General features: G+C 35.1%; 1 protein-coding gene across 1 annotated transcript; it reads left to right on the top strand.

The window, feature by feature from the left end:
* The first annotated feature begins 3,136 nt into the window (after positions 1-3,136).
* Positions 3,137-9,785, top strand: LOC150102251 (cAMP-dependent protein kinase catalytic subunit PRKX-like). Its single transcript, XM_090399540.1, has 6 exons — positions 3,137-3,224; positions 3,432-3,641; positions 4,313-4,425; positions 4,573-4,758; positions 6,678-6,751; positions 9,698-9,785. The coding sequence occupies exons 1-6, from the start codon at positions 3,137-3,139 to the stop codon at positions 9,783-9,785; spliced, it is 759 nt and encodes a 252-aa protein (XP_090255666.1).
* Positions 9,786-15,739: the final 5,954 nt, after the last annotated feature.

Consider the following 15,739-nt stretch of genomic DNA (forward strand, 5'->3'; position numbering starts at 1 on the left):
TTCCCTTTACATATTACAGCATTCAATTTTGTAAGTCTTTCCGTGCCTGTTTACACTCTCTGTCCAAAAAGAAACCGAACTTTTCGAAAATAGAAGAAACTAGTGGATCCACCTGTTCTATCTTTTTGTTGTGGAAAGGGGCAATCTTCGTTAGTGTTCTTTCAACTGTTTTCTTTCAACTGTTTATGGCATTTGTTTTATTAGAAGCCGAGTTATGGTGCCAAGAGTGACAGTGTGTTTTGACGAACGGTCGGAAAATGAGTTTCAAGCAGAGAGCTGCGATTGACTTTTTCTTTAAACATGCTAAAGGTTTTACGGAAAATACTTCAAAAAGTATACGGTGATGAATATGTATCCCGTACTCAAGTTTACGAGCGATTTCAAAGTGGTCGTGGGACGCTTGAGGACGACGAAAAGTCGATCCATAAACTGGACTGAGCGAAGTTAACATCCAAAAAGTGCGTGATTTCACGAAAGAAAATGTGGTGCATCAACTGTGCACCACATTTTGACCGAAAGTTTGGGCCTTCGTAAACTGAATTCGCGATTTGCACAAGTTGACCGACGACCAAAACATGTATCGAATTGAACACTGCAAGGATCTCATTAAAACCGCTCGTAAGGACTCAAACTTCATTGAAACGATCGTTACTGGTGACGAAACTTGGTGTTTTGAGTATGAGCCAAACAAAGCGTCAGAGTACTGAATGGAGATTACCAAAAGAGGGACATCAAAAAACAAAGTCACTTGGAGAAGTCAAAAGTAAAGTCAACGCTGATTTGTTTCTACGATTCCAAGAGCATTATCCACAAAGAATTCGTACCGCCTGACTAAACGATCAACGGTAAATTTTATCTCGAAATTTTGAAGCGACTGATAGCGAGAATTCGTTGCATACGGCATGAATATCGTGACGACCGACCGTTCGTCAAAACACACTGTCACTCTTGGCACTATAACTCGTCTTCTAATGAAACAAATGTCATAAACAGTTGACACAACACTAATGAAGGTTGTCCCTTTCGACAACAAAAAGATACAACAGGTGGCGCCACTAGTTTCTTTTATTTTCGAAAAGGTCGGTTTCTTTTTTTACTATTTAAATAGTAATAATATTTTCCTTAAAAAATAGACTTAATGTTTAAATAGAGCTAGCAATAGAATTAATCAAGCCTAACCATTTCGAAATTGGTTGGCAGTCGATTTCCTCTTAGCCAAAAGATTAGTATGATCTCTAACCAGCGTGCATGGACGAAATGAATACATGAGTAGGATGGTGCCGCCATATTATGCTGCTTATCCTAAGTAGTATTACTGTGTAAATATTGTCTTAGGTCTAGATTTTTTGTCCAACACTTTTAAAAGAATTCGAATTCTTGTTATATACTCCAAATATCGACTAACTCAGAAAAACCAAAAAAAAAGATCTAGAAGTCACCACAAGGCCCCGCGCACATTCATTTAATGCATTAGTTTGTGTGCATATGCTATTTAACTAAAATGCTGCTTATTCGAAGGTATTTTTATGACGTTCCAGTAACAATAAGTTACAATCCTAGCGCCTGTAGGATAAGGATGCAACTTTTTAATATTATAGACATTCCTAAGGAGAATGAATGGGGGGGGGGTATGAAAAATCTTCTGTTCACATAACTTTATTTTTTATTAAAGAAGAAGCTGTAACCCCCCCCCTTTCCCTTCTCTGACTTTGCCTCTTGCACCAGCTTCTCATTTTGGAGAGTGGAAGGTATGTCTGGACATCACCACTGAGGTTGTGATGTGCAATCGTTAAAAGAAAAAAGTTCCTCTGATCGGCGAGTAAAATCAGCCATTAGCACGTATAAAATACGGGTAAAAATATCCAACAAACTGTTGTCTTCGATTGTTTTATTTTTTCACTTATTCTGCAATTTATTATATTATACCTATTCTAATTGGACTATTTTCTAACATTTTTAAAAACATTATTATTAAAATTGCATTATTTTTTCGTATTCAAGAATAAGATATCCTAATTTAAAGCGGTCCAATATTAGTCAACCTTCGCCTTGAACAGCTTTCACTCCATCTGGTGGCGAGAAAAATCAGTCGTAAGAAGAGTTGTTAATATTTTCGTATAATTTGTAACCAAAAACAAATACGAACATACTGTCGGAATCAAAAAAATGTTGAACATAATCCTGGAATGAAAATAATTTAGAATATAACCTCGGAATCCAGTTTAAAAGTAATTTCAGAACCAAAAGAATTTTGAAAACCCTCTCGAAGCGATGGTAATTTGCTACATAACCTCGGAACCAAAAACTCTTTTGGATATGATTTTGGGAAAAATTGGAGATAAATTAAGACAGCACCATACAAAAAAGTCTATCAAAGTATTTACATGCTTTTATTCAGAGAGCAAAATAATTGTGTTATTAAAAATGTTTTTTATTCTTATAAAAACAGTTTATAGAACATGCTTTTTATCTTTGCAGTCATTGGCAGATAGTTGAACACCCAGTGATTCACAGACATCAAGATAGGAGAGATGGCTATTATTGCCGTGTCGGGTCTGTAACATTAGAATTAACACCATTATTTTATTAATCAGCCCATATTATTATAAACTCTCATTTTATCGGACTATTTCAGTCAGTCTCTTCAGTAATAAACAACACCTAAAAATAAAATAAATATTAAATCCGCTAGTAGCTTTTCGTTCCCCAAATAACGTTGGTTGGAACTCATTCAATTCTAATAAATTCATTTGATCAGCACTATAATAATAAATAGATGCTGGGAAGAGGCTCAGAATAATGCCCAGGTTTTCTGTTAGACTATCAATGTTGTAGAAATTATGTATTAGAAGACAAAAAAGACCCAATCCAATAATACTAAGAAGCATTGATTAGGGTTTCGTATCATCCTGATAAACAATCTCCGTGTAGGGTGGACAATTAATACTTCATGATAGGGCTGCGACGGCATACACGCTTCTGCTGAATCTTTTTCTTGATTGGCTGCTGTGCGACTCACTGGACTTGCTGTTTTCCATCTGTCTATAACTACAAAGTGATCGTGCGATTTTATCTCAGTTGAGTTCAAGTCATTAGAGAGTTAGGTCGGTTACTTGCAGGTTGAAAGGAGATTATAATGGAAAAGATGCTTGAATTTTGTACTGTGGCTTCTATAACCGGTGAATATCATGATTTTTTAAGAATCAAGAAACTTGGAGAAGGATGTAAGTTGAGATAATGTTAAACATAAAAAATTTGAATAAGTTAAAGTGATTCTCCAATATACGATAGGAGAATTACTCTGTGGTGGTATCCATCTGCTAGTTGAACACTACACTGTACCGCTATTTAAATAAAAAATTCAATGTTTCGTTAATTTCATAAAATTAAGTTCTCAGATTTATTAATCGTATTTCATTTTCTTCTTTTAGCATTTGGAAAGGTTCATCTTGTTCGAAAGGTGGATGCGGAAGGCGTTTTTGCAATGAAGACAGTTTCGTGGGATGTTATACATTCTAAAAAAAGAAACGAAGTGAGAATAACACAAGAAAGGTTAGCCCTGAAGGAATGTCAGAAAATGCCATTCATGATAGAATTCTTTGAAGCATACGAATCAAAAGAAGGAATTCATTTTCTTATGGGTAAGTATTTTTTAAGCATATTAAACATCAGTTTTCTATTAGGATACAGAGATAGTTTAAGACAATTTACAATTATCAAAGCATCACTCTTTCTATCGTACACCGTTTGTTCGTCGCATTTCACCTGTTTTTCTCACAACACTGTACATGAGCAGCTTTACAGGTTCACCTGTAACTATCCAGATTAATATTTACCGAACACCAATATGGATTCAATAACTCTCATTCCAGAGCTAACTTCCTTATCAAACTGACTCACCTTAAATACGTAACATTGTTAAGCATTAACTGACTTTTCTTGTTAATATTGTAACCAAACCATATCTTATTGCTTCTACGAACAATCTTTATTCATTCCCATCACAGTTTTGATAATATTAATATTTTCAAACAAGATGCCTTTTCGCTTCTTGAACTTATTTACAACTCCAACATTTCCTGACGCAAGCACTACATCTATAGCCTTCTCAACATCCGTAAAACTATGTACATATAAATCAGAGAATTAATAATTTATTGGAATATAATACAGAACATAGAAAATATATTAGTTAACACTCTCCCAAAACACAAAGCTTGAATCTGGAAATTTCATATGATGACTTTCAGTAGAATGAAAAAATAATTTTTTCTGACATTTTGCTAATACTTTTGTACATTTCTATTTTCAGAATATGCGCCATTTGGTTCCTTATGGGACTACATGAAAAACTGGGAACCTTTCAGTGATTTTGCGAAGTTTTACCTTGCTGAGCTTCTCCTTGCAATCGAGTATCTTCACAAGGTCAGTTAAATTTATTTTTGGTTTACTTGTCATTTTGGAAACAGAACCAATTCTATCCGTTTCATTAAAGTGAACTTTAATTTACACATTCACCAATTAAATCCACTGTTGATTTATTGTACGATTTTTTTTTTTTTTTTTGTTCAGCGCCGCATCATACATCGTGATATCAAGCCAGCTAATATCCTCATCCGGGAGATTGGTCATATTGCCCTTTGCGATTTAGGCGTGTGTAAGGTTTTTCAAGAAAATGAGATAGAAATTACAAACGAATGTTGTGGATCAAGAACTTACATGTCTCCTGAAGTAATAATGCGGAAAGGTTACAGCTATGTAAGTTCATATTATTTTTTAATTTGGTTAGTCTATCAGTTTTCCCTTCAATAACCAACCCAGTCATATAAACTTAGGATCATTCTCAAATTCTGATACTTTATAAGTCGCAGATACGACCAGGTTTGGAATGTTGTTCTCACCTTTGAGAAGTTAAACCCAAAACCTGTTTACTTTGCATTCTTTTCTAAATTTTTCTAAAACATTTATGTATTTCTGGTTAATTTCTTACCATTTACGAACGGTTTTTCTTTACTTCAGTTACCTCCGTTCTTTGCTTAATAGAACGTGTACGATTATAGGGATAAATTAGTCTCATTGAATAATTTCTCATGTTTGCCATTCAAGTAACTATGAATCTAGTACTGAAGACTTAATCTGCATCTTTGTATCATCATAGGGAAACATTACACAGAACACTCACCAGCTTGATCACACGATTCTGTATATTCTCCACCGCTTTCTCAACCCTAGGAGGCTAGACCTGAGCATATTAATCCATATGTGGACGTATTAAGACAAGGCTTTGAAAATGGAATAACCATTTCCTTGTCTCTACTTGTTATTTTTTCTGCAACCTTAGCAATATGTCCTCTAAACTTTAACTATCTGTCTATCACCATCCCTAAATCTCCAGTTTCATTTATTTCCCGGAGTACAGTGCCATCAATGTGATACACAGCTTTTAATCTATTTATTTCAAAATGCCTAACTTTATATTTCTCCACATCAAACTGACACCCATCAACTTTTGCCCATACTGAGAGGCTATTTAACTCATCCGGCAAGCTCTCCACATCGCCATGATTAACTATAACTCTGTCTAATTTCGCATCATCAGCAAACAACTGAATAATTAATTTCAGGTTATTACCTGTATTTTATGTGCAAATTAAAAGGTCCAAGCACTGAACCCTGAGGTACACCACTAGTCACTCTTCCATATACCACTTTAAGAGATAACAATAACAGAATGCCATGTGGTATTCTGTCAAATACCTGTGCAAAATCGTGCAGCCATTTCCTTTATCCAACTCAGCTGTTACTCTATTATAAAAAGGTAGTAAATTACCGAGGTATGACCGATCCTTCTCATACAGTATCACATTTTTATCAGTCCATTCTTGAATTCTCTTTTTGACTAATTTTTCAGTTCTTTTACCACCACAGCTAAGATATTGATTGGTCTCTAATTTGCTACTCAGTCTCAGAACCTCCCTTATGCAAGGCAGTTATTTTGTCCTCTTTCGACTCTCTTGGAACTCTAAAGTTGAGACTTTAGTTAAAGAGCCTAGTCAGAGGCATTGGCAGTTCTCTTAAACATTCTCCAAAAAACCGAGCTGATGTCCCATCTAATCCCATATCTGTGTTTACATTGAAATTCTGTAATATCATAAGAACCTCCAATTCATCCATCTCTGTTCCCGTATCAGTGTCTGTCATATATATTAAAGCTCTAACCTCACCAGCATAATATACAATTCCAAAGTGGTCACTCAGTAACTCAACTATTTCATCTGCTTCTCTCTCTTCCTGAGCATCATCACTTATTCAGATTAATCTTTCATAGTCATTCTTTGTCTTACTTGCCAAGTAACGAAAGAACTCTGGGATTCCCTTTGTTCTGCTCGGCTAGCTTCTTCTCTTATTCTGATTTTATTTGTCTTACCATGCTGGTTACCAAACTCTGTGGCAAATTTGAAAGCTTTGAATTTTCAAATTACAGGCTTTCATTAATGATGAAATTTGAACATCCTTTCGTTATTTTTGCAAAATAGACGATTTGTAGACATTTACTTCAAAGGTAGTAAGTGCTTATATTTTTTGGACTATTTAAAAATAATGTAATTGATAATGTTGTAAAATTTCATATTTTTTACGAACACCTTGTTTATAATTCAATTGCGTTTTCCTCTCAGGATGCAGACTGGTGGAGCTACGGGGTTCTTGCTTACAGAATGCTAGTTAAAGATCGGCCCTTCCATACACTGAGGTAAGTTTTTGATATCGAAGAATTCTTTAACTATAGCATTATTTTATAAAAATAATTATTATCAGGGTTTCCACATCTCGGGCAAAGCATTCTGCTAACGAATGCTTTGCCTTCGTATGCAATTATCCTGTTTCCAGAAGTGGGCTTTTTTGCTGTCTCCTTCACATTAAGTTGGTTACACCTGTAATTGTGAATGAAGAATTTTATGATTATTAATACTTCATTCATGATTTAACATGGATTGCGTTTCCTGCGCTACGTTTGCTCCTAAGTAAATTGTAATTTAAACAATCGCTGTTTTTTTTTTCATTGAAATAATAATTTTATTTTTATTTTTAGTTATTTATCTTATATAAATTCTTTATATTATCTTGTAAATATATCCTAAGCAAACTGTAATATATGCATTTCATTTTGTTGTTACTGAAAGTGAAAGCATTTCTAAGGGACTCTGCTAATGTGGTTTGATTGGCTGCTGTCAGAAAACTATGTTATTTTGAGATAGCGCGTGCCTTAGCGTTGGGAACTATACAATGATCAGGTGGGAATTTCGCTGAAAACTGAAAGAGTGGAGAAAAACAAGTTTGGTCGGGGAAAAGTAGAGTAGATTTATGAGATATAGGAAGAAGGAAAATGGAGAAAGAAAGTTTATGAAGGTCGTGAGAGTGATCTAACCTGGGATCATACGACGTAACAAAGATTTGGAAACTTGTTCTGATTTTAATGAATCTTACTTTGAACTCATATTTATTTATAGTTTCCTGTCACCTTGAAAAAGGAATTTACCCGAGTGAAAGGATAATAATATAATCGAGATTTATCGTAAGACAAGTTATTACGAGCAAGAAAATACATTTTCCAGTCTTAACAAATAAGTTATTGAACTCGGGGATACTCTAAGTTTTGTGTTACCTACAGTGCAAGATTATCGAGTGCCTAGAAGTGTTGTGACGGGTTTTCCATAATGTGCAAGCTATGATGATCATACTGGTAAGAATATCTATTCTATAACTAACGTGTGATAGCGTTGCTTGTGTCCGGAGAACTTGGTCAAATTTCGTGTTGCTGAGGCTTGCTAGTCAAGCTTGAATGAGTGATATGATAAAACATTTCCTTGTGAAACTAATGTGAGAAACTAATTCTTCAAAATTCATTGAAGAATTAGTTCGTGTTTGAATGTGTTATCTCACAATGTATATGTAAATTGAAGACTGAGCCTTCTAAGAACTCATTTTAATCTTCTAATAGATATTGATGATGCTAGCTAAGTGTTTGATAAAATTGAAGTTTGTGATTATTCTATGAAACTAAAATGAATTAATTTTTAAGTGTTTTGCTGAATATTGTTGTTGTTTAAGGTGAAATCCTAACGGATGAGAATTGTGAAAGCCTCATATATGAGTTCTAGCAGTAAATGATACACTCAGCTGAGTAGAATCTAAATACTTTTTAGAATGCATAAATTATTTGCTGATTGTATTCATCTTAATAGAGTTCTTGTGAAAGAATTAAATATCTTGTTCAACTTGATTCTTATGCTTGCCTAATTTCAGTTTCATTGCACCGCTCATTAAAATATGAATCTTGCGGAAACCCTATGTATAAGTAAGAAAATTTCGGCCTGTAGTAAGTTCACGTTGCTGTTGTTATTTGATGCTTGATTCCTTCACAATAATTGTGTGATTTCAAACATAGAGTGGTGCAGTTTAATAAAAAATTTCTTTATGTTTGAATGTGGGATCAACCACAGCTAGCAAATATAAGATTGGGGGAAAGACAAAACCAACAACACACCCATCACTAACTTATATGTCTCAGTAATATTCCCCATTCTATTCAGAAGGCTTTGCAAATTGATTCCCTCAGTCTGTCTTCTTGTTTCTCTTTCGGCAGATTGAACACTGACTTAGTGCATCTTCTCTGTACTTTCTCTAAGATTTATTCATCTTCTTGAAAACCCGGAGGACAGATTTGTGCACATCAGTTCCTATGCAGTCTATTTAAGGTCGTATACACGATATTGTGATTGATATTTTTGTAAATGTCTTTTTATTCCTAAGTTAATATAGAATTTGTCTTGAGATTCTTCAGTTCCGTTAAACAATCCACAAGATGGATTCTTATGTCGGGTTTCGTGATATTTTCCCCCTTAATATGAACTGATCGCGAATACATGTATAGGCAGAATGTTGTTATAGCTCTTTTAAGCAACCATTCTAATGTGTTTTTCCAGATCTTGTATATTTTCATGAGTTCCCATTAGTTTTCGGCTATCTATTACAATAATGTGAAACTTGGCAACTCTTAAATATATGAAAGCATCTTCCTTCTTTAAGTGTCTTACATTGATGTAATCTTTAGCACAGAAATTCATATAAGGCTATTGACGTGTTTTAGTTGGTTTCACTGATTTGCTAGGAAATTTCTTTAATTATTTTTTTTCGAGAATTGCTTCTTTAACTTTCTGCTCACTATATACTAGTGTGTCTTTTCCCCCAATCCTTCCATCCTTGAAGGATTGGGGGAAAATTCTCGAAGGTTGATAGTGGAATGCTTTTCAGTAATTCCGTGATATCGGAATAGACAAAAGTATACATACTTCATAGCTTTTCTAATAATTTACACCTTGGTAAGTATGTATTATACTGATCTAACAATATTTTTGTTCAACAGAGAAACACTGACAAAACCCCTATCAATACCTGAAGAAATGTCACCAGAAGCTGCTGATTTAATAACCCATTTACTCTGTAAAAACAGAAAGTCCAGAATCGAATTTATTCAGAGTGGAGACATAAGATCCCATCCCTATTTTAAAGTAAGTTATTTGTACTGTTTTACCCGATTAAGATGAGATTCGTTTGCTTATACAAATTCTTTTAATGTATCGAACACTCAAATCAAAGTCAACATATTCTTATCGGTATTTTTGTTTTTAATTTTTAGGATGTTGATTGGATCCAAATTAATAGATATGGATTTTCCACAGCTTGAAGATGAATATACATTCGAATATCCAATTAATGACAGATAATAGGAATATCGTTATTTGAGAGACAGAATTTGTGAATACGACATCGTGCCAAGAACTGTGATTTTTCTTATACCGTGAACTGCGCATGACAACAAACCGACTGATGCAATTATTGTTACATTTGTAATTTTTATTGGGAATGCATGAATTTGATACGATGTTAACCAGCCATGTTATGAAAGAAGGTTATGTGAAGGGTGAGAACCAAGATTTTACCATGTAAACACCGGCAGTGATATTATAAATACTATTATAAATATTATTGTGTAGACTCTTGTTCTTTTTTTGGAAATTTTGTTATGTTATACGCTCATTAAAAATGGTTAAAATGATATTGAGTTTCTTTTTTTTTAACATGGAAAGTATCAGCATTTCTTTTAAATAGATAAGCATTTATACTTTTCTAGCAGAAGCCAAACATTACCAAAAACTTTTTTTAACGTTTCCAGGTAATTTTTGTTGTCAACAAAACTATTATTATTATTTTATTTAAACAAAACAACTTATAATAAGCTGTTTTGTTGGGGAGACTCAGCGCTATGGAATGCAGACGCCAAATGGCTAAACAGGACTTAATACATCCTCATTTTCTCCACATAATACATATTGGTGTTTTGCATTTGTATGCTACACAACCCTCCTGTGTGGGAATATTTTTTAAGTCCCATATTTTCGGAGAAATTTTGCACTTGGCACTGATTCAATCTCAATGCAATTTTTAACCCCGACAGAGAAATGCAACAACGTACTTGGATGTTGAATTTCCTCTAAGGTGAAATCCGATTTGAGGGCCTTGATCTGAGGCCCTGAAATCCGAAAAGGACCTCGGTCTGAGGCCCTTTTCGGGCCTCAGACCGAGGCCCGAAAAGCCCGTACTTTCAAATTTGAAGGACACTGGACCTTCCAAGTCGGATGAAATCCATCCTGAAAAGTTGACTTTCAATAGTAGGCGACGGTTATGTCATGAACGGCAGTGCTACTGTCCACCACGCATGAATTGTTCAACAGTGGTACGGCGAGTATGACAGTAACTTCTATCATCTTCTCTGACCACCACAAGTCCCAAATATGTACCTCACTAAGAGTGTATGGGACATGTTAGAAACGCTGATCCAGCAGCAAACTGCTCTTCCAAGAAATCTGAGCCAGTTAAAGGACTATCTGGTATGTTTTATACGCAGATCCAATCCAATACGTTGCGGAATATATACCGCACGGCACATGTAGTGTAAGGCTCTAGAAGGTCCAACACGGTATTAAATAAAAGTTTATAACTCTGAGATCTCTGTTTGAGATGTCATTATCTTTAAGTAAGTGTGAAATTGGAGATGAACTGCCATAAAATTAAGCGCCACAAATTCCTTCTGAGGAATAAAAAAAAAGACTATTTTTTAAATATTACTCTTTAACAGTGTGTACACAGAGCTGGTTTGAAGATTATCATGTGCAATGTTTACGTAAATAGAACGGGAGATGAAGGATTTACGAAACAGGTGTTGTAAGAGAGTAACTACCATGTGAAAATTAATGAATAGGACAGAAAGCACAAGACATTAATAGGTGCATCCACCAGGTGGAAGTGATCCAATGCTTGTTCCAACCGTGTTCAAAAATGCACCAGTGGAAGGTAGAGATATAAATTCTTCTAATTCATGAAGGTAAGGTTCCTATTAAGCATTTGCATCTCAGAGGAACGTAATGCTGGTAAGAAACTCAATTACATCATAAAAGAATTGTGACATTTTTACACATTCCTGGAAAGAATGGTTTGGATGTGGATTGTTTCCATGATTGCCTGTCTTTTCATGGATTTATTAATTGTTTCAATAATGAAATACTATGAGTTGCCATATTTAAAATAATAATAACACTGGAGGAGACATAAAATATAGCGTTGAATTTTCGCCTAAGTGTCATTGGCATTGTCAGTACAAGATCATTAAATGGCAATTAAACATTAACAGACAATTCTTAAAAAGCGCCACGTAAGTATCTAATTTTTTTTTAATAAGTTAGGAGATTTACTGACATTTTTAGTTGTCTTACATTAGCTACTTAGGCGGCGCTTTTTTCAGAATCGTCTGCTATTGTTTAATTGCCATTTTGTGATCTTATACTGACGATGCGTAATAGTGAAAATTATATACCAATAAAGTATTTGACGTGAGTTTTCCTACGGTTTTATTATTAGTATTTTTTATTCGTATAAACATACTCTGATGAACATGAAAAAAAAGCATGTTTTGTAATAATAAATAAAAGTAACAGAAATGATTAATTTTATGATTACTAATCGTAATGCTTCACACTATAAAAATAAATGTGACTGAATTCGTCCCAGAATAACCTGGTTCTCAAAAATGATGCCTAGGGGCTTATTTTGCAATCAATTTTGTACGGAATTATTGTAGAGCGTTGTTCTAAATCACTCGGAATAAAAGAACTATGTACAAAATAGAAAGATATGAAATTTCGTATATATAAAATATTTCAAAATTTATTCTGACATTACTGTTATGTACTTGTAAATTCTTTTGAATGCAAAAGGCAGAAAATGAAATACTAGTTGTTGTAGAAAGTGAAAAAAATGATAATACTAGTTGTTGTAGAAAGTGAAAAAAATGATAATACTTGTTTTCACAATACTTCGAAAAGTTTGAAAATTGTTGTTTGGTGTGGAAACAACTCTTCTTCATGGTATACCAGTGAAAATAAATAAACAGATTTATTTATTTAACATTATTTAAATAAATATTTAAATAAACAGATAAACGTTGCCATCCGGATTTCTCAGATAATGCATATTGGGATTTTTTTTACATTATCCCCTGTATGCATTCAATTCAATATGTTCAGAGAAACTTTGTTTTAAAGTCTTGGCTTAGCACTGATTTAGTTTTAATACAGTTTCGTCCCACAACCACAACAGATAATTCAACGCAACCGAAGATACTAATCGACTCTAGTAATAAAGTTCCGTACATACGTTGATCAAAATTAAAGTATCCCTGTTCACTGGAGAAATACATTGTGCATCATGCGGAAGAGATAGCTGAAGAAAAAAAAGTTCCAAAATTCATCACTGATGTTCCGAATGTAGATGTAGTAATTTTTCTGTGTGTGTGAAAGGAGGAGAAAAGCGACACAGGCATAAATAACACATTTTACTTACTTCGTTATGCATTCACAGGCAGTACTGTTCAATTTACTGTCCTTTCCGTTATACAACAAACTGCATCCTTTGCACACTGTGTTCAAACAGCAGAACTCAGCTAGTTGGAACTGATGTTGCACACATGCTGCGTTATTCTGTCTTTCAGTTAGCAAGTTATCAGGATGATTCTGGATAAAACCTGTCTTTATGAAATCTCCAGAACCAGAAGTCACAGGGGAGCAGATCAGGTGAACGAGGTGGCCATGCAGTGGATAAACTCACGGCTACTCACTCTAACTTCCGTGAAATGTTCTCGATGAACCTGCTTTATGGATCGACCTATGTGTTGAGGTGGGGCACCTCATCCTGCAAGAAAATGATTGAATCTATGCACAGGCGCTGCTGTAGCTGTGGCATAACAAAATTGTTTTATCATATCGCGATATCTCTTTACAGTAACACTACTATCGGGTCCTGTGACCTGCTAGGTCACAGGACCCGACTAGCGAATGTCGTCAAGAAGAATGGTCCAATGATAAACGAAGCTGTAAACCCACACCAGACGTAACTTCGGGTGAATGCGAAAGAATTTGTTGGACTGCATGCGGGTTTTGTGTTGCCCATAGCCTGCAAATGTGGGTATTCACAGCTCCTTTTGAATGAAAGCGAGCTTCATCTCGCCTACAAAATCATCTACTGCCACGAAGCGTCCAACTCCACTCGAGTAAGGAAAATCAATGCGAATGTCGGTCGACTTTCAAAGTCCTACGGGTGCAACTCCTATTTCATGGTTATCATGCAAAATCTTCCATAGAATTTTCCAGACAGTTATGTAAGGCACATTCATGTGCGTTGATACCGCACGTTCACTGCAGCAATTGTTACACATGGCCTGCTCCACAACGGTGGTAAAAATTTCCTTCACTTGTTGTGAATGAACTCACTGGTTTGCGACCTCTGCCAGGTCTAACTTCCAACGATCCCATTTCTTCAAAACGACTAAACCATTCGTTGCGGAGGAGCAAATGAAGATAGTAGACCTCGTAGACATTTGTTCAGGCGATGAAATTCGCGGAGTGCAACAAACACCATTGCAGTTATTTAGGTAATACAGCTTTGCGAGCAAAGCACGTTGGGGAAAGGTTAGTGCCATCACTGTGGAACGAAATAACAACCAGAATGAAGGGAAAAATCCCGTATCCATCGTTTTAAATCCTCGTGGCACTTGCCGAGTTATGTGATATGAAAATTCCATGTATTTAGTGTTTATTACAACGTCCTTGGTGGTGAATTTTGGAACTACTTCCCCCCCCCCCCTCAGATATTGCTTCTGCAAGATGCGCAACGTATTCCTGCAAGTTTCTCAGTATTTGGATCAATGGATGGCGCTCCAGTTTTAAAACAGGGATACTTTAATTTTGATCACCTATATTCCACGTGTACACAAGAGGTTCTTGTGTAAACCACAAGAACCTTTCTTGCGTGTGTTATTTTTTGGTGAATTCAATAAAAAAATTTTTAAATGCACCGACAGTGTTAACTGGAACATGTATTATTTATTTTCTCCAAATGCTAGACTGTATGAGTTTGAATTCTAAATTGAACTCCTGAAACAAGCAATGGATTTTTTTAAAAAAGTTTCTCCATATATCGATAATAATAATAAGTGTTCATATTAACAGCATGCTTCTTCCATGAAACCGGACGCGAAGAATCTTTATCAGGGCTAACTCAACTTCAGTTGAATTAGCATCTCATATGGCATGGTTTTTTCTCCCGCAAATCAGACAAACTGGCCATTAGAACATGCGCAATTAACAGACATAATAATACTTGCCTAATAGCCTGAGTTGATTCGGCAGTAAATCCAAACAAACCAAATCAAATCCTTCTGTGAATCTACTCTCACTACCAGGGGACGCGCCCGGTGTTTTGAGAATCTTTACACTATAAAATTACAAAAGGTCCTAAATTTCATTCATATCACCTTCTGGATATGGTTTTTATAATTTGACATATTTAGAAAGACTTCAAATACAACACCACTTACCAATACATCATTTAAATTAGATATATTCCGTTTATTTAAGAACATCCTTCAAATTGTAAAATCAGTTTATTAAATTAACTCCTTAAGTCATTTGAATTTATTAATGTGAAGAATTGCTGTTCAGAAGAAGGTTTAGGAAAGACTAAAACAACAATCAGAGACTTGTCTGAAATCTGGAAGGATGGGTCTATCTCCATGGGAACAAAGTTGAGGATTTTGGATGCAGTTGTTTTTCCCACAGCGACTTATGGATGTGAGACTTGGAACCTAAAGAAGCCAGGTAAGAAAATGATATCTGATTTTGAGATGTGGTGCTACAGAAGGCTGTTGAGGATATTATATATTGAAAGGCGTAAAAATGAATGGGTGTTAGAAAAGATCAGTAGAACTTTAAGGCTCCTTAAGGATATTGACAAAAGAAAGTTAAAATATTTTGGACACATTGAAAGGATGGAAGGAAGACTTCTCAGAACAGTAATAGAAGGTAAAGTTCCTGGAAAAAGAGGAAGGGGTAGACTGTCACTGATATGGATGGATGGTGTGTGTGGAGCAACTAATCTTCAGAGAGTTGAAGTCTCCAGAAAAGCAAACAGTAAGTGTACATGGCGAGGCCTGGTGTAGCACCACTGAGCATCGGAGTGACCATAAGGCATCTGAGGATTTCCGGTGAACTCATAGAAGATAGAGTCATTTGAATCAAATCTTGCTAATTAAGGAGGATTTGCTTCAATGTATATTTTTCTGTAACCC

Source organism: Typopeltis vanoorti, chromosome 10 (assembly GCF_054136105.1).
Source record: "Typopeltis vanoorti isolate ZY-2024b chromosome 10, IOZ_Tvanoo_1.0, whole genome shotgun sequence".
Taxonomy (NCBI): domain Eukaryota; kingdom Metazoa; phylum Arthropoda; class Arachnida; order Uropygi; family Thelyphonidae; genus Typopeltis; species Typopeltis vanoorti.

Coding starts and splice junctions, on each gene's coding strand:
- LOC150102251 (XM_090399540.1), top strand. CDS start 3,137: ATGGAAAAGATGCTTGAATTTTGTACTGTGGCTTCTATAACCGGTGAA. Junction 3,642..4,312: donor AGGAATTCATTTTCTTATGG/GTAAGTATTTTT, acceptor TTCTATTTTCAG/AATATGCGCCATTTGGTTCC. Junction 4,426..4,572: donor CAATCGAGTATCTTCACAAG/GTCAGTTAAATT, acceptor TTTTTTGTTCAG/CGCCGCATCATACATCGTGA.